This window comes from Opisthocomus hoazin, chromosome 6 (assembly GCF_030867145.1).
Source record: "Opisthocomus hoazin isolate bOpiHoa1 chromosome 6, bOpiHoa1.hap1, whole genome shotgun sequence".
NCBI classification, from domain to species: Eukaryota; Metazoa; Chordata; class Aves; order Opisthocomiformes; family Opisthocomidae; genus Opisthocomus; species Opisthocomus hoazin.
The window spans coordinates 45194067-45220877 of NC_134419.1; the positions used below are offsets into that span (position 1 = coordinate 45194067).

At 39.3% G+C, this 26811-nt stretch overlaps 1 protein-coding gene across 3 annotated transcripts in view; it reads right to left on the reverse strand.

Annotated features, from left to right (window-relative positions):
* RASGEF1A (RasGEF domain family member 1A) overlaps positions 1-26811 on the reverse strand; it is a 180452-nt gene that overhangs the window by 32317 nt on the left and 121324 nt on the right. The window contains exon 2 of one of the 3 annotated variants that reach the window (XM_075422973.1): positions 23119-23233. The exons of 1 other annotated variant lie outside the window; for it this stretch is intronic. In XM_075422973.1, the coding sequence (XP_075279088.1) occupies positions 23119-23160 (42 nt within the window). In that variant the 5' untranslated portion in view covers positions 23161-23233. Of the gene's footprint in view, positions 1-21391; positions 21497-23118; positions 23234-26811 lie in introns of those variants that run through there. One more of the 3 variants, XM_075422975.1, reaches the window with a different exon arrangement.

Below are 26811 nucleotides of genomic sequence, written 5' to 3' on the forward strand. Positions count from 1 at the left end.
CCAATAAATGTTGTAGTTTGAAAATGGCATTTCCATTTTAAAAATCTTTTGCTGCAGAGGTCTTGACCAGCTCTACCCCTGAGATATCCAGCAATTTTCAGAGCAAACCAAACTGAAAATATAAGATCAACTAAAAAAGTGGTTCGTTGCTATGTCTGTTTTCATTTCTACCTGTAAAGGAAGACTAGTTGTGAAAATTCAGTTGCATATCTGTGGAGCAAACTACATTTTCCCTGGCATAAGGTCAGCCCTGTGACACCATTGAGAATAACTCTTTGTTGAGCAGTGTGAAACTAATCTTTCACTGATGCTCAGTACTGTAGCTCCCCCTTGGATTGAAAAGAAAGCTCTTCCCCAAAATTTAGAGAGGACATGGTGCTAATCCCCCTTTTTTTTTGTGCCTCTGCCAAAATAGGAGATTTAACATAGTCTGACACAAGTTGCCTATGATACTGCTGTGTGGCTGTTAATTAGTGACTGAGATTTTAATGGTTATTTTGGCACAGTTGCCTGAAGAAGTTCACTAGTAGTCAGTTTGGTTCCTGATTTTCATGTGTGCTCTGGTCATAGAAATCTGTAGTTTTTAGGAACTGGCTTGCCTACCAGTTGAGATTTAAGGTACATCCAGTCAGGAAACAATACTGTAATGTATCACAGATGTCCTTATTATATTCTTGATTGGCATGGATGAATCGGGTTTGGCAAAAAAAGCAAATAAAAAGGAGAGATATTCCTGCTTTGAATCGGTGGTGTAGCAAGTGAAATATCTTACCCGGGTCTCATGACCTCAGGTCATTTAAATGCAGGGGAGAGCCAGTCAGAGAGTGAGTGAAAGGAGAAGATATCAGAAAAAGATAGTTGGCTTAGCCTGCTCTGCTTAAAGGAACTGCTACAACTTGTCCTGCATAAATGATAATTTAGGCAGTCAGGGTGTAGTTGAACAGCTGCTTCTGCTATAGTTGTAGATTTGTTCCATTCTTATTCATGTTATGTTTTCTGGAGGTGGTGGAATCTGACCACCGTTTGTCATGTCTTGTTTTCCAAGAAAGGGCAGAAAAAGCATAAAAAAACTAGTTGTAATGTTTGTGCTCAGTCGGATCTTTATCATAACATAGAAGAACAGAGGTACGTTAATGTAATATGCAGTCTTCTTATGAATTTCCTCTATGGTCTTTTTAAGCTGAATATTTAAAAGAAAATTATACTCTATTTTAAAATGGGGTTCAGGCTTGGGTTCAAGATGAAGGAGTTCTGGTCTTACCCTTGCTAGTGTGTCCTTCACTTGCATATTCATGCTTGCTTCGACACCAGCTATTCCAAAAATGTGCCACCATGCAGAAAGTGAAAATCAGTTATGCCACGAAGGGACCATGTACATACATCAGCAATTTGGTGCCCAAGGGAAGAAAAATCTGCATGTCTGCTGATGTCAATCTTCTTGATATGGTATTTTTGTGAATGCAAGTGAGTTGCTATTTCTTTTAACCAGCTCAACAAAAAAGGAGTTTATTTTTAGTGTTATAAGCTTCAGGGCATCACAATTAGCAGATCAAAATTGCCAGTCTGACTAGTCAACCTTCTGTGTGCTTTAGCAGAAAATATGACAGCAACATTGTTAGCATTCCCACAGGTATTTTGGAAGATTCACTATGGTCAGTGATGGGATCAAATTTTTTTTTCTTTCCTGTTTTCAATCTCTTTGGTTTTACAAATTTTATTTTACAGCTGACGGTAAGAAATGCTGGGCTGATGAGCTCATTTGCAGTAACTTGCAGCTGTATACAAACAAATTTCTATTAAACAGGTGACGTATCTGTCTTACCTGAATTCCTGCAAGTAATTCAGTTCCTGTACACATCTATTGCTTGGATTCTTTTTGCTGACAGAACCAACAAGTTCAGCAGCAATTATTAGGGGAGTTTTAGAGTGGGCTAAAATCTACTCAGTTTACAGGGCATTTAACAGCTGTTGGTTTAATTCTGATGACTTCTTTGTTAAGACTATCATACCTTGCCTCTATTCCAAGTATCTTGAGCAAAAGATATGGACAAATATTGAGAAGAAAAAAAGTTAAATATGATTTAATTTTGGCAAGAATTTGTCACCAGATTAAGTGTTCAAAAATTAATTTATTTTTAAGACAGCATTTTGATGAATAACAAGAGCTAGTGAACAGATGGATGAGCCCCCAAGCCTGCTTAAAAATGTCAGCATAGATGAGACTGTCAGCTACAGCGTGTTTCAGCATAGTTTGAGCTGCTTGTGAAGGACTGGCACTATAGTATCACAAACATGGTGAATAGGCAAATGTATATTGAGTTGATGCGGAGTACTACAGAATATAGGATATCGTCTCATATACATGCGTGTTTATCCTATCTTGTACACCCTAGGACAGACAGCCTCAGACTAGCCAAACATAAGCTATTGAACTTGAAATGCTGAAATATGATCACTGTATATGGTCAGGTTTCACTGGATTAAAATGAGGATTAATCTGCAGGTGAACAACAACCCTGCTATATGTGAATAAATGTTGAAAGTAAAAAATAAAAATAAAAACATTGTAGTGAGCTACCCGTATGCTAGTGAAATTAACCTAACAATTAATTAATCTTCTGTTTTGTGATATCAGTCAAAGAGTTAACATGACTGAGCTACTTTGGCGCAACCCTTTATGGCAATATCTGTATAAAGAAATCAATGCAAGGGAACCACAAATAAAAAAGATTTAACGTCTTTCTGGAGATTTTATTTTCCCTGTGCTCCGTATTGATCAAGTCACAATTAAAATAACTGAAGATGTGAAAAACTAGTTGTGCCTTGAACCTGTTTGACTTTGCCATTTAGGACTGGCACTTATCTGAAAGCTAGCATCGTCATATGATACCAAGTTTCAATAATTTCCATTTGAATACATCTTTTTTTGGAACACTTAGCTATTTTGATGTCAGTAGGATAATATTTACTGAACTTGTCAGCCTTTTCTCTGCCTTTTTAAAGTTCATTACGCAAATATTAAAGGTAATTTAGGGAGGCTGTTTGATTATTGTACTTAAATGTTACAATTTATATTCTTCCCACTGTTTTTACCAGAAGAGGGAGAATCAAACAGTATAAAAGAAGTGTAGTGAATTCAAGAGCCCTGAATGTTCAGATGTGTCTGGGTTTCAACCTTGCTGCTGCTGTTTGCCTCGATCCAGTAGCCTGAAACAAATGTCACAGCAGCTAGCGACTTCATAGAGGATTCCCTGGGCGTGAACATGTGGGAACCTTAAAGCTGATGCTGTTTCCCCAGGGGAAGCTTGTTCCTTCTGGTGCCCGCTTGTGTTCCCCATTAGACTATGTTCTTGGGTCTGCAAGAGCTGTGCATGCAATGAGCAGAGGCTGTTTTAGCTCAGGTTTGGAGATTTCTTTATATTTGTCTGTGTGTGCTTTTTTTAAAAAAAAATGTTATTTTCATTTGTGAGGGGATGCCAAAACTCCCTGAAAGAAGTAGTCATGTTGGTGAAAGATTTTGGAACTGGAGCTCTGAAGTCTGTAATCTCAGTAGAATTCACAGAGTGCTCCTGTGGTCGATGCTTTTTTCCCCTGTGTTTCCTGCTTTCTGAACGACCTTTTTTTCTCCAGAGCTAGACAAGGTAGAAATGGGTCCAGATCATAGCTATATCTGAGGAGACAAGCTAGAGAGAGATATAGGCTGGGTGTGTGAGACAGCCATCTGTAAGAAATAGCTGCAGTATAAATTTAAGAAAGAATTATTAAGTGTTGTTCAGAAGAGTGCCCTCCGCTTGTTTAGGAAAATATAGTCAACTCTTGTCTAGTTTTCTCTCTATAAACTTTTGAAACAAGCTGGCATCACTATACATGCAAAATGTAAAATGGTATGTATCATATATATGCACATATTCTACATAATTAAAAATTAGAATAATTAAAAAATTAAATTACTTTGGATAGCAAGAGTGAAAGGGTGGTTTTGTTTTTTTTCCCTTCCCTGTCCCTCCTAGTGTGTGTCCTGAACTGATACACAGTTACCTACTGTCGGTAGGAGGTTTCAGCTGCTGGTTTGAAAGCAAAAGCCCTCCGTGTCAGGGCAGATTTCCTGGGGAGTCTATTCATAATTCTAATGCCCTTACCTTTCCTAATTATAAGAGAGTTTTGATCAGGTAATACTCTTACAGTTCTGTAAGATCTATAGGCAGGAAAATAGCTTCAAAGTGCTTTGCCTTCAAATGCAGCCATTTAATAATAATGACTTAACTGTGTTGCAATACTGACTGATAATTGGAGAGCTTTCACTGAAAATAGGATTTTTTTTTCTTGTGTAGCAGACTAATTCCTTATGAGCATTTTATAATTTCTTCTTTTCCCATTAGCGACTCCCACAGGATATGTGCATGGTAAAGATGAGCTGGAAATGCTAAATCTACAAGACTTCCCACTGGGATGTAGTTGTGCTGTAGATTTAACTAAAAGGAAATCAGGCAGCCTAGTCTTGAAATAAAAAATACAGCTTGGTTCACATGAAGTGTTGCAAATGTATGAAGTTACTTAAATAACTATTTTTTCAAATTCATTAATGGTCTAGTCTAATTTTGATCTGTGAGGTTTAAAAATGCTTTATTTTATGTGTTCAACATAAGTGTTTTATAGATGTATGTTAATCAGTGGAGTTTTCTACATAACTGAAGACAGTATATTCTATCATTTTATGTTCCAAGAGCGGTTATGAGTATAATATTAAACATTTTAGACAAAATTCTCCCATGGTTACACACCCGTCTACATTGCATCACTGGGATAAGTAGGCTAAAGAATTTCTTGTCATACTCTACTTTGATGCAAGATCAGTCCAGAAAAGGGAAAAAATCACATTGTTCCTACTTCCGTGTTTCTTGTCAGATCTGCTGTTTCACTGTCATAAAAATTGGGTGGTGCAGGAGAAATTTGAGACTATAGAGGCACTCAAGAGTTCGCATTTTAAACGTCTCTGATGTAAGTTGAGCACAATCCTGCTGTATGCCCTTAGTAGGTGAAGTCAAACGCCTACCCCTTCTCACACCTACATCTGTTGAAGTAGAGTAGGGTTTGTTCAAGTGGAGCAGTTGGTTCTAGGAAATGAAATTGTAATTTTAAATCAAAAGATGAAAAGCACTGTATATGCTAATGCTTTTTATTGGTAGTTATTTTCTGAAGTAAATGAAAGCCTAGAATTGCCCTAGCATTGCATGATATAGAAGATAATAGTTCATAATAGCTAGTACATTAATTAACTTTTATAACAGATGTTCTATGAATTTGTTGAAATGTGTACTTTACTGTTTTGTAGTTCCCAGTGAGTCTGTAGGGTGATATAATTTTTTGTTGTTGCTAAAACTTGTTTACTGCTACTAAAAATCTGGAGAATATGGGATTGCTTTATACAGTCACTTTATTTTTACGGTGTGCAAAATACTAACAAACTTAAACTGAAGTCAGTGGAGGAAGGCAAGGCAAGATTTCAACAAGGGTATCTGAATAACGGTACAGATAGTTTCATACGCAAACCATGAAAAATCATCTCTGTCCTGTTGTCAGTTATGCTTGTCAAAACTGTCAATAACATGGCACTGTGCCCAAATGCCAACCATTGCCTTACTGGAAAAGCTTACTTCGAACTGCCCACAGTTGCAAAGAACTACAAAGATATACAAGGTAGGTAATGGAAAACAGGTCTCTGATGAGAGTGTAAAACCCAAAGAAGTCACCGTGTGTTTCTTCTCATTCTTACAATCTACATTATCATGATCACCTTCTGAGATCCAATCTTTTTGCACAAAATCTACAAAGCAAAATAGAATTGTAGGACTACAACACAATGCTGGAATCCCCACCGTGCATCTTTATCTGGAACATAATATGGACATCCAAGCAAGAATGTCTTATCCAACCAGAAGAATTACTACTTGGAAGCCATTTATTCCTTAATTATAGTGCTAGATTTTCATGAAATTGGTAACCTTTTGGAAAGGAATTGAAATAGACAGCACCCTTTGAGGATCGGGGCCAGTGTGTTGACCTATATGCTGCCTAATGAACCTTCCAAGATGCATCTTTTGACTCGGAACGAATGTCTAGGCTGCTATGGTAAATGACAAGGGTTTTGGCATGGTTGTTTCTTCTAAAAAGCCTCATGAAGAAGTCAGAGGAAGTTTCACAGAAAAGCTAGGCTTCTAATATTAGCCTGAAAACATCAGAAGTGCATTTGAAAGCAATTTATAATCATCACAAAACTCTGTTTTGACATATGTTTGGTTAATTGAACTTCTGAGGATGTGAAATTCCAGCGTGTCTGTTTAAGAAAGCAGTGTTGCTTACCTGTTTCACTTATTCACAGCTAAGCTGAACTTTCATCTTTATTCTGCTCAGTATTGCTGTTTCTACTAAAACCTAATACATTATTCATAACTGCTTCTAATTTTGGCCTAACTTTGAACTGGAGATAATTGGAACGTCTCCAACTGTCTTATATGTTCACACATCAAAGAGCATCAAGTCCGAAATCAGCATTATTCTTGTGGTCTATGTATGTGCGTGTTTTAAAGAGCGAGGAAATATTGTTTTGCTAGTGATATCGGGACATTCCCCATTCTTCTTTCAAAAATAAATGATGGTAAATTCACAATGGTCTTATACAAGGGATGCCACAGATTATCGTGTCCAATGCTGCAGATCTGGGTCTTAGCACAAAACTCATTGGAGGCAACAGAACTCATCTAAGTGACTTCAGCAGGTTTTAGTTAAAGCCCCAAGTAAAGGTTGATTCTCAGTGTTACCTAATCATTTCTTTCCCTTTGGTGCTGCAAGACCATTAGAGAGAAATTGTCAACACTTCCAGGTATCCTAGGTATCCTTTATTTGCTTTTCTTCTACTCATACCTGTTTCCTCCTTTCCGCCTACAAGCTCCACCCAAATTCAGGGGAAACTGGTAAGGAGTGCAGTGAGACTTGGAAGATGCTTGCTGTTCAAGTAGTGGGATTTGCTGGGTAATTTTATTGAGTACTGCTTGGGGAGATGCTGTGTGCAAGGCCCTGCTTTGCTGAATTAGCCTTTGATGTGCACAGCAAGTTGATGTCTTGAAAAGACACCTGTTTCCAAAGAAACTGAGAACGCAGTAAGACACATGGGTTGTCCTGCAGGAATAGGAAATGTGCTGAGTATCTGAGACTTTGATGAGGATGGGCAGAGCAGGGTTTAGGTCTGGGCTATAGAGTGCTGCTTGAGCTGCTTTGCATTGCAGCTGCTTTATCACGTCAAATGCAGGAAATTTGCAGACGCTTGAGTACATCATGTGCCTAATTCCTCTTTGAAATTTTGCAAATATCCTGTAATAACTGCAGTTGTTTAAACTTTCATGCAACCTCACAGAAGTTACAGTGTCTTTTTCTCCCTGCAAGCTAGATGCAGTTACAGTCTCTCACTCACATATACTTACAGGCATTTGCAGTGTATGAAATCATGAAAACTGTTTTTGGGGGATTAACATGTTAAGCATTAAAACACTTTACTGTATAATTTGCAATAAGCCATATTACTATTTTTCTACAATCACAAGTCACTATTTTCATTACTGAGCTAAATGACCTCGTCTTCTTTTATTACCGATTTTCCTTACGATCCCTTCCTCTATATTGTCATGATACCCTTGATGTTCAAAGTCAGATTCAATAAGTATTTTGTGTTTTATATGCTGATACAAAAGATCTCATTAGCATGTCTAGCAAGAGAAAAAAAAATAAAGTTTTTGCTAGTGTTTTGGTTAAGACTGGATAACTATCTCTGTGAAAGTGACTATTAATATTCTACATAACTAAGAGCTCCACCAAATCAAGATCATAGCAATCCAAACATTAGAGCACTGAAGTTACATGCCAAGTCAATACACACAGGTAGTACTTAGATTTATCTTGAAGTTGCCTGTTCAGTTTCCTGCCAAGATCTCTGCTCAGTTTAGGAGATAAGCAGAGTTATTACAGACTGGAAATGGCTGATATATCTTCCTTGGCAACAGATAAAAACTTGTAAAATACAGTTTGAACTGGATTCAGGCATCCATAAACACCAGCAAGATTAGTACCTGTAACTGAGAATTTAGTCGCTTGCTTTATAAATGGATCACCATTCTCTGCACCTTTCAGTTTTTCTTTTTATATTGTTGATGAATAAATAGTAGAAAAGGTTTATTAAAAGAAAGAATAAATTTCTCCCTCTTGAAGAATGATTTCTACTAGATAGGTTTATTTATTCCTTTTTAGTACCTTGGTTTCATATTTTGCCCAAAATGAGATCTTTTGCAATCGATTTTTGAAATACTGAAGCAGTTAAAAATGAAAAGGAAGGATGTTTAGCAAGTCCATTATGCTCAAATAGCTTTGAAGGTGATAGCTCCAATTTTTCTGTGATATTGTTTGCATTTGTATAAATTATGTGTCATCTTGCATTTTATGAGACTTCAAATTTTATCAGACTTTGGACTAGATCCTGAACACACATGTGTCTGTATGGCCAGAGAGCTCCAGTTGTTAATAGTATGGACGTTATTTGAAAGCCTTGTCTGAGAGACTCTGTAAGTTAGTGCAGTGTTGTGTGCTAACTAGGAAGCTTACAGTTAAATTCACGCCTGTTTTTATGAAGACAAAATAGTATCCTCAGTTGGGGGGCGTGAACTCTGGTCAGAGAAGTGATCTGGAGTGTCATAGTAAGAGAAAATAAGCTGCAGTTTGCCTTTGAGGAACAGAATAGCCATTCCCAGCAGTTACAGCTGTGGGTTTGTCCAAACACTGAAGCAGCTGAAGACTTCTTGCTTGGACAGATTTGTCTACAAGTGAGTGAGTTTAAAGCATTTTCTGTAACTACGTTGCTTTTGAAAGATTTAAATACTAATTCGACTTCTAATAATATTCTACCTTTTAAAAGCATTGATCAGGTCTTTAAAAATTGAGATTTTACAATTCACATTACAAAGGAAGTGCACTCACATGGCTTCTATAATAATTATAATGATAGTTCATATTATTTTTTATTTAAGCTTTTGTAATGTTTAAATATCTTGAAATTCCCTAGAGGCACTTATGCCCAAAAAATCTGAAGAGGAGTTTGGATTCTGTCCCTTTAAAGTACAGGTCAAGCTTAGGCACACTGTTGTGGTGTGTGTTGCCCTTTACAAGTAAGTACCTATCATGGCCATTTGCAATATGTGTGGATTTCTCTCAGATGTGTTTTTCATCTTTTTTTTTTTTTTTTTCCATATGAAAAGGTAGCCTTTGGCAGCAACAGCTAGCTGGCAATACAGCCCTCAAAACAGAGCTAGCTAAGTGATCTGCTCACATTTCTGATCGCTTTGAGGAGCGATCCTGATAGTTATGGCAAAAGTCCCAACATCATCTTTCATATCCTTTTAGTGATAATCTGTGTTCAGCTTTCAGCTGCAAAGGACAAAAAGAACATTTCAAGCCCACACAAAGTCTGACGAGAGCTTGCGGCTTTGTACAATATAGAATAGCAAGATGCATGTTCCCTGTTGCAGCAGCAAAGATGGTCAGGATTTTATTTATTTGGTGTTTTTTTTCAGCATTACTCAAATACAGCTGATATTCACCAGGAAATAAAACAAGTTAGTCAGCAATTTTTTTACTTCCATGCGAGCCGAATAAATAATTTAGTAAGACTATGAGAAAGTAGGAGGGTAAGGCTGGACTGAAGATGCACAGAAGTTTTCTTCTTAACATGTCTGTGAACAACAAGGAAAGAAAAATCAGGCCAGGCAAGGCGTCACTTACCTTGTAAGCTTTTAACCTTTCCCCAAAGGCCTGTCCTGCAAATCCCTTGAAGTCCCATGCTCAGCTACCAGTGGTTTTTGCTACCCATCTCTTCCTTCCACTCCTCCAGCCATCTTCTTCCCCCTTCCCCCAACTTCCTATTAAAAATAAAGCTACCAAGAGCTCGTAACAGGCTCATGCTTTCAATCAAAGGAGAGAGCTGAATAGCCTTCCACTCAGAGAGAGTTCAGCGGATCTGGATTCAGGGCCCCTTCATTAATGAGAAAGGAATCTGTCCACCTTCTGAAATCTTTCAGCACTCCCTGAGGCTGCCTGAACCACACAACTTGCATTTCTTATGAATTTCCCTCCTGTGGCCACAGTTCCATTTCTCTCTCCTTTGTTGCTTGAAAACCAAATGTGCGAAGGTAATTTCCCTGCTCTTGCACGAGCAGATCCTGAGGTTTCTGATCTTTATTTCCTCATTAAGAGATGCTATTTCAAATTAATTCCCTCGTTTCTCTGGCCCCCAAAGCTTTGATTTCAGTGAAAAAATTAGTTGGGCTTAGAATTATATGCAACGAAAATTAACATTTGTGTCAGGCTTGCCAGGCATGTGTGCAGTGCAGGTCAAACATTGGTTTTAATTCTTGGGCTCAGTGGTTTCCACTCACGTTTTTTTTTCATTCAAACCTCTTGTTTCAGTTCACACCAGCAGAGTTTTGTTTTGAGTTTATAGGGGTTAGAACAAACCCTGGAAATTCAAATGCAAAGCTCCACCAGAACAGCTGCTATTGCCTCTTTTGGTCCAAACTACATTACCACTTAAATGCTAAAATCATCCTTAGCTCCTGAAACTTAGCTCAGGTTTGGTGAATGCCTCATTAACCTAGCATGACACCTGCTTGTCTTGGGAGATTTTATTAGCTGATTTTACTTTTCTGTACTAATTCTATACCATAAACATTAATATGACCCCAAACCTCACCGCGTCAGGAATTCTATCTATTGTCAGAAATGGAAAAACATTCTTTGATATTATTTAAAAAATAAAAATTTTAATATGTCTGTATCTATGCTACATCTATAATGTTAAAGGAATGGTTGTTGTCAAAGAGAAAATAAACCATAGAGGAAAGATATCACATGTGACTTCTACCCGAGCTTGCACAGAACAAGTATCCAGTAGTTTTTCTATGGATGGTCTCCTATGTAATACTTTGGTCTGGGGAAATGGTTTTGGTAGCACTTGGGCTATGATCACATATGTAAGCATAAATGACTGTGCTTGTGACAAGTGTGGGGGAAGATGCTTTGTGTGTGAGAACGTGGATTGAAAAGGAATGGGAATTCATAAGAAATGTGTACTTTATTGACTCAATGTAGCTGAGTGTTGGTTTAGCTTTTGATAGTGCCTTTGACATCAGGGAGTTTTGCTTTTCATTATAAAACACAAAGAGTTATGGCCAAAATTCAGACTGAATGGCCAAATTCAGACTTCTGTTGGTCTTTAGCTCCATTCCACTTCAAGAGTTATCTTTTTCTATTAATGCATAACCGACAGTGAAAAATCTTCTGTTAATTTCCCCGGTGGAACCAGGAGAAAAAGTCATAATGCGTAAGAAAGGAAATAAATTTTTGATTGTTGAGTGCTGTTTGTGTATTTTATGTCGATAGCACATACAGCTCAAGGATGTAGTGACTAACTAAAACTGAAAATCGGTAAAAAGTACCTAGCTTTCTTGAATAAAAACCAGATAACTTGTCAAAACAAGCCCTATGCAATAAAGATTTTCATGGGAGAAAAGTACAATTAGAAAATGCACAACTGGAGTACAGTGTATGTGATGTTAATTGCTATGGGTGCTGATTGCTTGCTAATTTAAATAGATATTGTGAGTACTCAAAACTAGGCTATGAAGTGCTGGCAGTAGCTTTCTCTGCCTGACAATCATGGAAAAGAATAATTTGTGACTGGAATTACAGATATAGCCGTAAGATTATAGGCACGACCAACTGTGTTTCCCTCTTCTAGCCTGCCCAGTTACTTTTTTCATGCCTAAAGGAACTTAAATGAGGATTGAAAATCATTCGATCAGACAATAGGGGTGCAGGTATCCCAGGTCAGTAGTACTGTAGCAGTAAGTTAAGATGCTGGTGCATTGCAAAGCACATCACTGCAGCAAGCGACTGTAAAATCTGCCCAACAGAGTGCTGGTTTGTTGTGACTCAGTCACTGGCACACGAACAGCCACTCGGCTGTTCCTGGAGTCGGTGGTGAATATCCTTCAGACTACATGTTTGTGCTCCTGCCCGTGCCTACTCTTCCAGCTGTTCAGTGGTAGTGCCTGCTGGCACGCTCCGCAGCAGCCTACGCAGCAGCGGGAAAGCATTCGCTTCTGTTCTCAGGCTCGTTTTAGTACTAGAAAAACACAGCTATTTCTCTCCTGGCTATCATTTCAAATCGGGGAAGGGAGCAGCTGCTTGCCAGGACAGAGCTCTGGCTGTGGCCTCCAACTGCTCCTGTAGCCAGGCTCCTGGGGTGGCTGCTGGGCTCCTCTCGCCTGCCCAGGGAGCTGACCCTCCCCGCCGAGCCTCCTGCCCCAGTGCTTCCCAGCCGGCTGTGCAGCCTCACAGTCCTACTTGCTACTCTCTGCCCTTTGAAAAACCAAGAAATCAAAGCTTTTAAAATATAAAACTCCCCCTCTCTTGTTCTCCTGTTGCTTGGTACTAGCACTGCTTTGAAATGTAGCTAGCATTTCCTCGTATTTCAAACAAGCTGCTGAAACTCCGGGTTAATTCTCACAACGCACCTACCCCTGGCTGATTTGTGTGTGTGCATGTGTGCTGCACAGTTCCCAGACGCTCTGCCTTGCGTGTGGGGAAACTGAGGAAGGCAGAAGTGGAGGTGACTGGCCTGGGTCACACTCTGGGTGAATCGCAAGGATGGAAGGAGAGGCCGGGTGACCTGAAACTTTCACCGTTTGCCTGCTGCTTCTTCCCAAGCCCCAGGTTTCCTCTGAACATTTGACTTCCCTTTTGCAGCCTTGCTTGGCTTTCCCCCATCTGGAAGCATGGGGAACATTTGATCCCCTGTGGTGCGATGGCCTGCTTTTTTTAGGGCTTTTCCCAGTTAGTCTCATCATGAAGAGCAAAACTCCTAGGCATAGCTGAAGCTGCCTGCAGTGATTAAAACTGCTCTGTGCCCAGAGCAAACGGCATGAGAACATTTCAAGCACTGCTTGATTGTGAACCGTTCCCTGCAGCTGTGCCCAGAAGAAGTTTATTTAAAACTTGTGTTCCTATTTCAGTTTCCTATGAAAGAAGCATTCAGAGTCTTTTAAATTCTGCCCAATAGAAACTAAATTAAATCTCACTGTCATCTGTCTTCTATATTCTTATAGTTTAGAATTGATTAAAAGCTTGTTTACTGTTTATGTGGGCTGCTCTGGATTTTCAGGTAGGCAAAGAATGTGATCCTTTGACTTATTTAAGGTTGTGCTGGATCAGTTACGTATTTGCTTTTTTATTGCTACTAAGTTTCAGAAATGGCTAAAGTGGGTATAAAATGCCTGTATTTATTCACTCGGACAACTCTGCAAGTCCCACCCTTGGCACACTAGAAGGTCCTTACTTAAACCAATTTAAAATACGGGGCTGTGAGCCTTTGCCTTTTCTTTTGTTACTGCTGAGGTTAACGAGTCAAGGGTCAGGGCATTAATCAGTGACTGTGGTGCAGAAAAAGAGTTCCTAAACTTGTGGTGAAATAGGAGCTTGCTGTCACGGGAAAGGCAGAGTGGGAAAGGCAGCAGGCGGCAGAGCCAGCCTTGCCAAGGCACCGGTGACGGGGACAGCCTGGTAAGGGCACTCTGCCCGGACCACTGGTTCGGTGCTGATTTACATCAGTGTGCGTGTCTACTCTACGTTTAATCTTAATTTTTATGGATTTTCCTGTATCCTTTAACAAGTCAGGAGCCTCCTGGAGTCTGTTCCCTAAAAATAAGGGTCAGTCATCAAAAGCCTGATTATAGTTGCTTGGTCCGAGTGGTGAGAAAGTACCAAGTAGCTAGGGTGAACTCCACAGCCCCAAAAGTTTGAGATATTGTATTTACCCAGCAGTATCTGAAGCTCTAAATCCTTCTTTGCTCAGTCTGCTGACAAGTTTCCTTTAGCACAAACAGCCCTCTAAGAAACGAGCTGTTAGCAGTGTGTACAGCTTTTACATTGCAGTTCTGCGTCACGATACTGGAAGGTGCTGAGCAGATGTAATGCCCATCAATGTGTTATTATTATTTACAGGAGGGGACCGCTTCATGCAGGTTCTCCCTTTCTTTCATGCACTCAGCCTGACTTCTTTATTTGCTTTTTTCGGTTTTAATTTGTGATCAGAACGGGAGGACATTGCTTTTGTAAAGGGATCTATCTAAATTAAGAGATTATTATTTATTTCTTTAGCATACGCAAATCAGATTTCAAGTTCTCATTCAAAGCAGAGACTCTTTTCTCCCGAGTATCACCAGTCTACAGGGAAAGTGGTTGCACGTTAATGTAATTCCTGAACCATTAATCACACTGAGTATAGTTTTGCAAGAGGCAAAGCTTTAGTCGCTTACAGTCCATTATTTAAACTTAAGCTATTTATTTATTGTGAATCCTCACTTTTCCCTTAAGACCTCCAGAAATGAAAAATGTAAGGGGATCGTGGTTCCTTCTCTCAATCAAATACGCAAACATTGTTTTCAGAGCTTTTTTCTGTGGCAAAAGCAAGGTCAAAAGACGTGACAGAAGATAATACAAAGTAATGTGTCCAAACTAGATTCTGGTTATCATTTGGGAGCATCCAGTACTGCCATCTGTTTTGTAGTCCTGAAACACATATGGATGTCACATAGCACAAGTCAGAGAAACCTTGCGATTGCTCTAATTTGTCCATAGCCTCAGCTTATTGCGCTTGTCTGCTACTGCACTATCCTAACTTACCCGTCTCCCTTCCCTACAAGTAGTACAGACTTCTTCTCATATCAAATGATTATGTAAGCTAGCGATAGATGTTCTTCAGCATTACCTCTGCAAATATCATCAACATGTGAGATAAAGAATGCTACCCTTGATGTGTCATGGCTATTCTAGTTTATTCTCAAAAATCCCATTTGGCTGAAATGGTTGCGTTTATTACGGAGAGACGTACAGTACCGGTTTTAGGATTCAGATACTCTATGCTGTAAGACAATCTATTACTTGCATGAAAAAACAGAAGTGACCTTCGTTTCTGTTATTGCCTGGCGGCAAAAACTATAATGGGATGCCTATTGCTGATGATAAACATATATAGTCCCTGAAAGCAAATGAAATTTTGGACAGACTATTCGTAGCCCATATTTTCCTAAATTCTTGCCCTTTGGTGACTAAATTGTATTGGTATTGCTTTTGCAGGTTATTTTTGTTCCATTTTAAGACCAGTTTCTCATTTGAAAAAAGAGGATTAAAACCTACATGAGAAAATCAGACTTCTTTTCAATCTGTTATTTTTCACTGTCAGTTTCCTAACCTATTTCCTTCCTCAGGGGGCTTAAATGTATGAAATTCTAAATACAGGGGTAGGCAGTTTTTCTCCTTCTTCTATTTCTTTTCTTTTCTTTTTAAGGGATTGTTTTTTTTGGTTTTGTGTTTTTTTTTTTTTTTTTTTGGTGCCTGTGAGGCTGCAGCCCTGGAGATTTCCAGCTTCTTTCATCCTCCAAAATGTCAGTAATTTAAAAGAAGTGGGTTCCTGTACACTACTTTTTACATGCTCTTCAGTACTCTTCAAACTTGACTTGCAAGTTCTTTCTCTGTGGGCGAGAAGGGAGTACAGGCAGGGAACACATTTATACCTTAGACTCTGTGGCTGAAACAGTCACCAGGGAGAGGAGAGCACCCTGGCACGAGCAACCTGTGCATAATCCAAATGAATGACATTGCTTTTTGCATCTCCACCCTCTTTTTCTGGCCTCCTTCTGAAGTTTGCGAAGTAGCAAACTCACGCAGCTGAGAGCTAGCTGAGTTAGGATTTCTTAGCTTTCTGTTCTTGTAGTGGAAAGAGACATTGGAAACCATCAAACAAAATCGGCTATATCAAGTCCATTTCTGTTGCAGTCTACATGCTGCAAGAACTCTCAGCCTTCAACTAATGCTGCTTCTTTCTGGGTTACAAACTACCAGTTGGCAGAGCTGGAGATTTGTAAAGGCTTGTGTGTGCGGGTCGAGCGCATCGCTTCCTTTAGACCAGAATATAATGGTGGGTGAATGGAAGCAGAGAATAGGAATAAATCCTATTCCTGGTAACCAAACCGAGCAGTGGCAATGAAGAGGCCAGCAATTGATAGGAGAGGAGTGTAATTAAGAATGCTACAAAAGACAGCTGGGCCGCATGACCAGATTAGTGTGGAGAAGGAAGATGGACAGAGCAGGTATGTGCTGGGGTGAACAGTGGGAGAAGTGGATGAGCTGGGAAAGTAGTATGCATAAGGAGGGAATGCAGAAAAGAGTATGAAGAGATAGAAACAAAGAAGTGGGACAAGGCCAAGTAGAGTGTGTGATAATATTTGACTTTAAAACATTGAAGCCATTCAAAATTTGTCAAAAGTTATTTTCTCCACAGACGTGTACTGCATATTACCTTCTTAGAGGAAGGAAAGGTGCTTCCAATGTTAGTATGAATGAAGAGTTTCAAGACAAATGTCCTTTTAGATTAGTGTGATCTGTTCTGGGCGCAAATAAATAGCTGTGTTTAAAACAAAAATATCTGTGTGCAATAAAATTATCTTTCATTTTTTTTAATTTCATATTTAGATCTTGAGGAATGGTCACTTTTTCCTTTGGGTCTGTGCTCAGGTTTTTCTTACTTTATAATGTGTGAGGGGTGCAGCTGTTGGACCCCTTTTATTTTAATGGTATGAGCAAGGGCATAAGTGTAACATAATTAAAGAGTATTGTTTGATGATTCAGGACAGGATCTAAACATTTTTCTTTGGGACATGACCTATACCCTTTCAAGGAAAAGTCCTCTAATTCTGGCTGAAACCTCCTTCTCAAATTTTCAGCCCTTAAAGCATAAAAAATCATTTCACTGTTCCAGGGCAATCCTCAGGAGGTCATTTCTTTCATGTTCTCAAGGTGAAAACCACAGTTTTTGGATGTAAAAGCTGATATTGAATCTTAATTGAAGTCTGCACAGTAATAACCTATGGGCAAGATTGTACAGAGCATGAAGATACATTGTTTGAGTTTCTTGTAGCTTGGATTTTTTATGGCCATAGATAGCTGAATCTCTTTCAATTTAAGTACCCTAGAGCATATTTAAGGAAAGTTTTAATCAAACTGAATCCATAATCAATTATTGTTCTTTCGCTGCTCCCACTTAATTTTTAAAGTCTTTTTCAATGGAACATTAATTACCCTGTCAAATCTTTCAGTAATATACAGAAAGTTTCTATTAAAAAAAGCTAGGATTATAGTAAGAGAAACTCCTTTTTTTGCTGAGTAAAAAAAAAAGTATGACTGGTTTAGGAACAGGGTGAAAGAATTTATTTGACTTAATTTTGAAGAAAGTTTAGCAGTTGTAAAAAGGATCAAAGTAGCAACCCGGAATGTGTATTTTCATAGGTACAGTCAGGTAATAACACTTTATGCAGAAGAAAACCCCAGATTTTTTTTTTTTCTCTTGATATGTGTTTTCTACTCCCATGGAAATAAAAGAAATACAGGCTCTAGTTGCAATGGTCTGTTATGCTAAACTTCAGTGGAATACACAATTCTTGTTCTGCTTCTTGTTGCTTTATCCTTTGAAGCGTACAAGAAGCAAATTTGGAAGCTAATGTTTCATGAGAGCTTGTGGTTCCCAGGTTATCATAGTGTGTCATCTTGTCTTGGGTGGTGTTACTGAGTGAGACAGATGTACTACAATTTCCCTACCACAAATAGGAATGTTTATTTTACTTATAGGATGCTAATTGCTTATCTGTTGTATTTTGCAAAGCTGTGTGAAGATAAGGAGGAGGAAGAAACATTTGGAAGAAAGGAAAAATGAAACCATAGTTTTGGTGCTGTCAAAGGAGTGGGTGTTGTACGTGGCAGGTAAAGGCGTAGGGAAAAGGAGTGACATTTACTGAACTTTTTGCTCAGACTCCTTGTAGTTCATTTCTGATGGTATTTGTAGAGTAGCCCATGTGTGAAAGAGGAAAAAATGACCTTATACTTAAAAAGCAAAAAAAAATAAAAATCTCTAGCCTCCATTCTGTCTAAATCAAAAAACATATTTAGCAATTCAGAATAGTAGTTTGCACCTTCAGAACTGTCAGATCTGTCACATACAAAGGCTACATCAACGAAGGGCATGTATTATATTAGAAGTGTTTAATGCCAAGAAGTAAAGCCTGTTGAAAATGTAACAACAGGTACAAGAGTCTTTAGCTACTGACTGCTACGATTAGCTGAATGCCATATGGCTCGGTTGCACAGTTCTCCGACTCGAAACATCATCAGCTATCCTGCATGAGTGTAATATCTAAAACTAAAAATACTCTGGAAGACAACTGATATGAGAGAGAAACACAGAGAGAAAATCTGCCTGCTCTTTAGTTACTCTTTAAATTTTTGGTGGGAGAAATGAGCTAGGCAGCACTTCAACCATACTGTTATTTACTCCAGTTAAAGAAATAAAAATATTTGATGTGCTATTTTCATGGTTCCAAAGGCCAACTACTGTGAAGAAGATAATGTAAGATTTAGTTATCAAGTTTGGGATTAATGGATTAGGATGCATAGTTAGTAAAAATCAGCACTTGTCACATCTATGTGAATCCCGTGAGCTATAACCATCTTGAACATCTCTATTGTTCCAGTCATTTTCAATTTTGTTTCCTACTCCGCAGGATTTCCCAGGAGATGTGATGGGTCAGTAGCAGGCCAAAGCAGGCCTTCAGACCTAATCTAATCAATATTGTGACAAACGTAGTGAAAGAAGCTGTGTCACCTTGGAATCCCAGTACCTTTTATCAGCTCTAGCTCCTAATGGGATGTGACAAAGAGGTTGATCTGTGTCTCCTTAGGACAGCAGAGAAGTTGTTCAAGGCCTTGTGCAAGGGTGGCTGTGTGACAAAAGGTAGTCTAACTCCATGGTGAACACAGCTAAAGGTGGAAACTAGAGGCCTTTACAGGTCAAACATCAAACAGCTATTTTAATAACCTTCAATTTCAGGTGAACTGTTTATGCATTTATTACGTTTTCAGCTCCTCTAACATGTCATCTATATTAAAAGAGATGGTAACTTTTTCAGTGGGAAGGTTCTGAAACTGGTTTCATAAATTAGAAAGCAGTAGTCACTGGCTTTATATGCATTCCAAGCAAAGCACTCTCACTTCAGTACTCTGCAATGGTTTTTATATTTTATTTTAAATTGCCTTTTTTGGCAATCACATACAACAAGATCACTTGTTCCACCAGGATGTGGCATTTCTATGAGACTTTTACTTCTTTTCTCCTGTAATTAGCTCCCTTAGTACTTCTTTATCCCGAATTCAGCTGCTACCTTTGTAGTCTTCACTGATGCATTCTGGAGTGCAATCTCAAATTTTTGTGCCATTCTAATTTTGAGGGGGCAGCTTTGCTAAAGATTGCTTTTATGATAACCTCATTTTCTGTGCTCAGGATTGTATATAGAATAACCAAACTTGACAGTTTCTGTCCTTAACTGCAATTGTTCTAGTTTCTTTGTCTAGCTAGGTTCATCGAGGCCCGCCATGTTATGACTCATCTCCTATGTTGTCTTTATAGTTTCTCTGTCCTTAAGTACTTTTTGCATACTGCGATACTACCTCTACCAGGTTATTCTCAAGGCATTTGCTTGCTCTGTTTCTTTACCCTTAACTTTCCACCTCAGGTTGAGTGGTAATTACTGTTAAAATGTTCTCGCGCATAGAAATCCTGCGAACATGTAGACTAGCACTGGGATATCCGGAAACTTGCAGAGATATAACTATCATAACTATCAATGTTGGTCAAGAAGCTCTCATATCTTATTCCTCTTCCTTGGGGAGATAACCTTTAAAGTATCTTGTGAAAACTTACCAGTTTCTTCTCTACATGTAATAGTTTAACATGAAAAATGATATTGTTTGTCCTTTAAGAGCAAGTTTTTTCTGAATTGCATTTTTGATTATTGAAGTTTTCTATATGAGGATTTCCATAAGTTGCCTTGATACATAAACAGTGGAGCAAAGCTGCCTTATACTTTTTACTAATCCTGCAATTACATTCCGTAGAGCCTCTTCACTTTCCTTAATATGAAATTAAACCCTCCTCTCACCTACTCCTTTACATAACCAATGCATGGAGAATTATTGACATGACAGCTAAATCCAGCTTTTAAATCCTAGGCATAGAAGCTATGTGCTATTGCTGCTCACTGTTTCTTTCCAATAAGCTGTAAGCAGTGCAATATCTTATTAGTTAATTTGAAAATTGTTTCTCAAGGGATTGCCCGGCTTATGTGCATCAGGTCCCTACCAATCCACTTAAAGCTTAAACTCACCAGACTGAGAAACTCAGTGCGGGATTGGATCTTACTGCTGCTGCAGAAGCATTTGTTTCCCTGTAAAGTACCAGGATAGCATTTTTGATCTAGCAGAAGTTGTACTGAAAACACTCCTGAACCACATTTTCTGGAGATGGTAAATCCCATGTGTCTGAAAAGAGCAGCTCTCACTTTCCAATTGTTTTTATATGTAATATACCAAAACCTGCTATTTTTTTTTATCTTAGAGAATATATTTTTTATTCTGTTGCATAAGCTAATAGAAGGCATATATTGTAGCAACTCAAATGCCCTGTTACTGTAGGAAATTCAGTGTTCTTATAGCTCTTTGTTTAATTAATTAACTTGGGGAAAAAGACTGAGATTGAAATCTTTGAGACAAAATACCTATCTTTGACTCAGATGTCTGAAACTTGAGTATTGATGTTTTGGGGAGCACCACCCGAGTTTGGGATGGACTGACTCTAAACAGCGAATTCAAAAAACCCTGGAAAGCTGAACTTTGATTCTGTGTTCAGGGCTTCTCAGTGTACTGCACCACTTTAAACCTGCCTGAACTCACTTTGTGAATATTTATTCAAGTTGATGTTTCTGTCTTTTCTGGTATTCCACTCAAGAGGGATTAAAAAAAAAAAATTGTATACCACAATAACCTGAAATACCAACCTCTGTTTCCATTTCTCCACAGCAGCATTGTACAAAGCCACCACCACATAATCTTCTTATGGACAGTATCAATTCATTACATACAATCCAATTATGACGTAATACACAGAATAACCAGTGAATTTATAGACTGCATCACAGCTTTAAAGTTCCTTTCTCTGTAGTGTAGTATTAAATTACTTTGACTAAATCATGCATGGCTAGATATCTCTCCATGGCTGTCATCACTGCAGTAGCAATACCTAGCACAGAGACGCTCTTGCTGTAGTTTGCCTGTAGATGTATAAGCCCCCTAAAATGCCAGCAGCACATGGGAACAGACAGTATAGAGCACAGCACTGGGCAAAACTTACCGGGGTCTGAAGGACCATGTCTGCTCACAGCTGGGGCTCCCTGTGTGCCGGACTCTGTCCCTGCTTTACGTTGCCGCGCAAAGAGATTTGCTGCTCCTCTTTCATGTCTACATTCCAGCAAAGCGTGCTGGGAACTGCGTCGAGCCCCGTGTTTTCCATTCCAGTTATACCCCCAAAAAACGAAAGTACTACAGAGCGTATCACATGAGAGGAAATTCTGAGTCTCAGTGTTCCGCTGTGTGGGTGTCACGTTCTGGGCTGCTGGGTAGTGACTGGGAACTTCCACTCCTGTCCTTCTTGATCTATAGTGAAACCAAGGCTGTTTTGCTGTTTTCTCTACATCTAGGGTTATAGGAATTGACTTGTTAGTTAAGACCAGCGTACAGATGTTGTGAAGGAAAGGAAGTAGGTTTTGCGCAGGCATTTCAAATCGTCTGCCTTCTAACATCAGTGCTGCTAAAATTTCTCAAAAATTCTGGTTTTGGTTTGATATGGTTTTAGAGCAGCATCTCTCAAATGTCTTGTTTATCTTTTTTTTGAAAATGTGGAATTCCTGCAAAGCTATCTGGAAATTGTTTACAATGTTTTCTGTGGAAATCTGACAGCTAGGAACCAACACTCTGGAATAAAACTTGTTGATTTTTGTTTTTTTTAAATCAGTCTCCATTTGGCCATTCTTTGTACTTGATTTTTGCACAGTAATGTCTACAGCATACCAAACATTTTTCAGAAGCTCATTTAAATCATACAGAAAAAATACTAGATGTGTTTTGGGTAGAAACCTGATTTAGCTTCCTATGGTCTTACATCCTTCATAAGTAAAATAATAAGAAAGAAGGAATTCTCTCTATTCCATTTATGTCTACAGTGTGAAATGTTCCAAGGAGAGGAGAGGCAAATCAGGAAATAGCAAAAGGAATTTTCTATGTAGGTAACATTAGTTTGTAGTTAATGAAGACAGCATGTCAGTGGTGAGGTGTTTTTTGTTTTGTTTTGTATAAAAGTATAGAAATTTAAATAAGTATGTAGAAATAAGGAGACTAGGGAAACTGGGCAGTTGGCAAAGGAATGAGGAAGAAAGCACAAAGGTGATTGCAAAAGATGATGACATACAGTTAGGAAATAGAGCTGGCATTTCTGTAGAGGAAATGTGGAGGAGTAGTTTAGAAAGGAACGGTAACAAGCTAGGAACGTGATTATATGCTAGTAGAATACATTTGGAAGAGGTTAGTGGAATGCATTTAATTTGATCTTGCATGGGACATGGTATCTGAGATTAACAATAGTAAGGGATAAACAGGATTTGACTTTTACAAGTGACGTATGTTTAGGTGAGCTTGGAGAAGCCGGTGACTGAAGGGCACATAATGAGTCAGAGGTTTGTCTGAAGTGATGGAAGGAAAGGATGGTGGAGGGCAGGGTGAGTAACAGGATTTTGAAAGAAAATATCAACAGTATTGCATTTTACAATGAACTGTTGTCACTGTTCAGCATCTTTGCCTGCATTTCCTAGTGCACAGTTGGACTTCAAATAGTTCCAAGATTATTTCCTCTGCACCTGCTTACAGAATCTTCTAATGTCTGAGCTAATTTTTATTCAAGTCTAAGGCTGCTCAGTGTGATTTCTGAACAATACAAACCTGTAACTAAGAATTAGCCTACACCAATGCTTTCAAATAAAAAAGAAACTTTTATGTAAGAATCATAAAAAGTAAAATAATACTCACTTTGCATTTCTTTACAGCAGCATTGCACAGTGGTTCTGCCATCCAGCCTTTCCCAGTGGGTGGACTTCCAGCTATTTCACTCTATGATTTTTGTCATGTGTCTTGCCTCCTTCCCCTTAAAACGAGGGGTGCAATGGATTACTATTCAGAACACACTGTTGTTTTCCACAGAAAATGCATTGTAGTATCAGAATAAAGTTTGACATGCATAGTTTTAGAGGGGGAGGATCACAAGCAGGAGGAAATAGCACAAATTATTGTATTACAAAAAAGGGAAAAAGGCAGAATTTTGAATACTGAGTGCCAGGAGAAGGGCAATAGGAAAGGACTTGGAAGGGTTAAACCCCCCCATCCCAGTCCCTCAATGACAGCAGTTTTGTAATAGTCATTAAGATGCAGTATGTAGTAAAATATCGACAATATTTACATGGCTAAATTGACTGGTTATTAAACTGCATGCTGCAAACTGTTTAACAAAAGCCTGGAAATTTAGGATTTTATTCCTTAGTGAAGTTATACTGATAGCAGAATAATAAATCTTCTTCTGTTGTTGAGAAGTACCATGGCAACATAAAGTGACAGCACAGTCACTTCTCATCAGAGTGATGGATAAATCATTAACCATAGAACTTTAATATCTACTAAACTGCCTTCAATGTGACATAAAAATAAAGAATATAGAGAAATTGGCAACCATTCTGTTGACACCTGAGATAGAATGGACTGATGAGAATCCAGGTTTGAGCTGTTTCAAGACACTGTAATTATGGTAAATACAGAGATAATTCACCACAGACAAACTTCAAACCAGAGTCTCAGATTCTTTGTAGGAATTTTGGGGTTTTTTTTGCCACAGGAAATTCACTGTTGCTGCATTAGTAACCTGAGCTTTATGTTGTGTTTAGTACCACTGATGTGGGTGCAGGTGTTTGTAGTTTAAATGCTTTTTTTTTTTCCCCTAAATATGAAATTAAAAGAACAGCTGTGAGTGTATTGGCTGGCACCAGCCACATGGGTCTGTTACAGCTGAAGCTCTTTTCCTGCAGTGATGGCACTAATCTGAGTTGTTCTTCTCTAGGCAGGTATTTCTGTAGCACTGAGACCTCTGCCTTTTTCAAATTTTAATTACTCACTGGAATAAGATATTGAGAGAGCTTGACAGACAAGTGGAATAAGCATGCAAAACTCATTTCCCTTGAAAATGAGACTGAAAAATAACACTTATTTGCAGAAAAAATGATATGTGATTAAATGTATAATACTTTATAATATTTTACACTAAGTAGATTAACAGTAAGTTATGAAAGCAATAATGACTTCATGGCCATAAGGAATTAAGGACTAAATCTTCATGTGCTGGTACCTTCAAGTTTGAATTTTCCAAAGTGATTGAATGTCATTAATGAGTTTTGTTTTCAGTTAGTGCTTGATCAGTCTCTTAGTTGGGATCCTGTGATCTCAATCAACCTATGGGTTATTTAAAATCAGAGTAACTGTTTTCAAAGCAAAATCTGATTTCTTTGCTTTTGATTTTACAAACAGAAGGAAATATAGGAAGTAAGCAGGAAACATGAAAATGCAGTTTTGAATTGGTGGAAGAAAAGAAGGTTATCAGGAGTAGTCAGCATGGATTCACCAAGGGGAAATCATGCCTGACCAATCTGATAGCTTTCTACGATGACATGACTGGCTGGGTAGACGAAGGGAGAGCTGTGGATGTTATCTACCTTGACTTCAGCAAGGCTTTCGACACAGTCTCCCATGATATCCTCCTGGGGAAGCTGAGGGAGTGTGGGCTGGATGAGTGGTCGGTGAAGTGGATAGAGAACTGGCTGAATGGCAGAACTCAGAGGGTTGTCATCAGCGGCGCTGAGTCTAGTTGGAGGCTGCTGACAAGTGGTGTCCCTCAGGGGTCAGTACTGGGCCCAGTCTTGTTTAACTTCTTCATCAACGACCTGGATGAAGAGTTAGAATGTACCATCAGCAAGTTTGCTGACGACACCAAACTGGGAGGTGTGGTAGATACACCAGAAGGCTGTGCTGCCATTCAGCGTGACCTGGATAGGCTGGAGAGCTGGGCAGAGAGGAACCTGATGAGGTTCAACAAGGGCAAGTGCAGGGTCCTGCACCTGGGGAGGAACAACCTCATGCACCAGTACAGGCTTGGGGTGGACCTGCTGGAGAGCAGCTCTGCGGAGAGCGACCTGGGTGTCCTGGTGGACGACAGGTTAACTATGAGCCAGCAGTGTGCCCTGGCTGCCAAGAAGGCCAATGGGATCCTGGGGTGCATCAAGAAGAGTGTGGCCAGCAGGACAAGGGAGGTTCTCCTTCCCTTCTACACTGCCCTGGTGAGGCCTCATCTGGAGTACTGTGTCCAGTTCTGGGCTCCCCAGTTCAAGAAGGATGAAGAGCTACTGGAGAGAGTCCAGCGGAGGGCTACAAGGATGGTGAGGGGACTGGAGCATCTCCACTACGAGGAGAGGTTGAGGGAACTGGGCTTGTTCAGCCTGAAGAAGAGAAGGCTGCGAGGGGACCTTATAAATGCCTACAAATATCTGAAGGGTGGGTGTCAGGAGGATGGGGCCAAGCTCTTTTCAGTGGTGCCCAGTGACAGGACAAGGGGTAATGGGCACAAACTGAGGCACAGGAAGTTCCGTCTGAACATGAGGAGGAACTTCTTCTCTCTGAGGGTGACGGAGCACTGGAACAGGCTGCCCAGGGAGGTTGTGGAGTCTCCTTCTCTGGAGATATTCAAGACCCGCCTGGACAAGGTCCTGTGCAGCCTGCTGTAGGTGACCCTGCTTCGGCGGGGGGGTTGGACTAGATGACCCACAGAGGTCCCTTCCAACCCCTACTATTCTGTGATTCTGTGATTCTGTGAATTGAATGTACTTTGTTCTGCTACTTTCTTACGATACAAGGATTTTCCCTGTCAATAAAATCAGTGAAGAAATACTTCTTCACTTCCAAGCTAACAGCTGCAGATTTTGCCTGGAATGGAAGTGAAAATACTGTTTTGTTTGTTTGTTTGTTTTGAATCAATAAATACATTCCAGATTCAGGAGAGCTTCTCCAATGACTTTGAGGATGAAGAGGACTTCCGTATAAATAATTCAAAGACCTTCTGGCAGGCCTTCCAAGCTCAGGTGCAGATGCCATCAAAACTTAATGCAGTAGGAGCATACAATTGTATTTGGAGTGTTTTATTAGTAAACATGATTGCCAGGAAGCCAGCTATGCTTATGCAGCTTCCTTGTAAAGATTTCTTTTTTCAGTAAAACCTGATGTGCTCTGCTACCAAAGGTACTGACTTCCCATTGTAGGGTATCATCTCCTTGTGCTTTTCCTGTCTACTTGTGAGGATGAAAAATAAGTCTAGAGTGGGACATGTATCATGTTGCCTGAGAATCAGAGAAAGCCTCTCAATGCTGTAGCCTAAACGTGATCCACGTGCAGTTACCAGGCAAAGCTTCTCTTAACCTTCAGCATTGGCAAGATGTGACCTTTAGCAGCTGCTGCATTACAAGTTAGGCATACACATGGGTGCAATCAACACTCACTCTGTCATTTCTTATTCTGCTTCTTGCAACCACATATCACACTTGAAAAGACTAAATGGGCTTGGCTTTGGCAGAAGGTGGATGTGCCCATATATAGGGTTAAACTAGGCTGTGACTTCAAAAAACTGTGGGC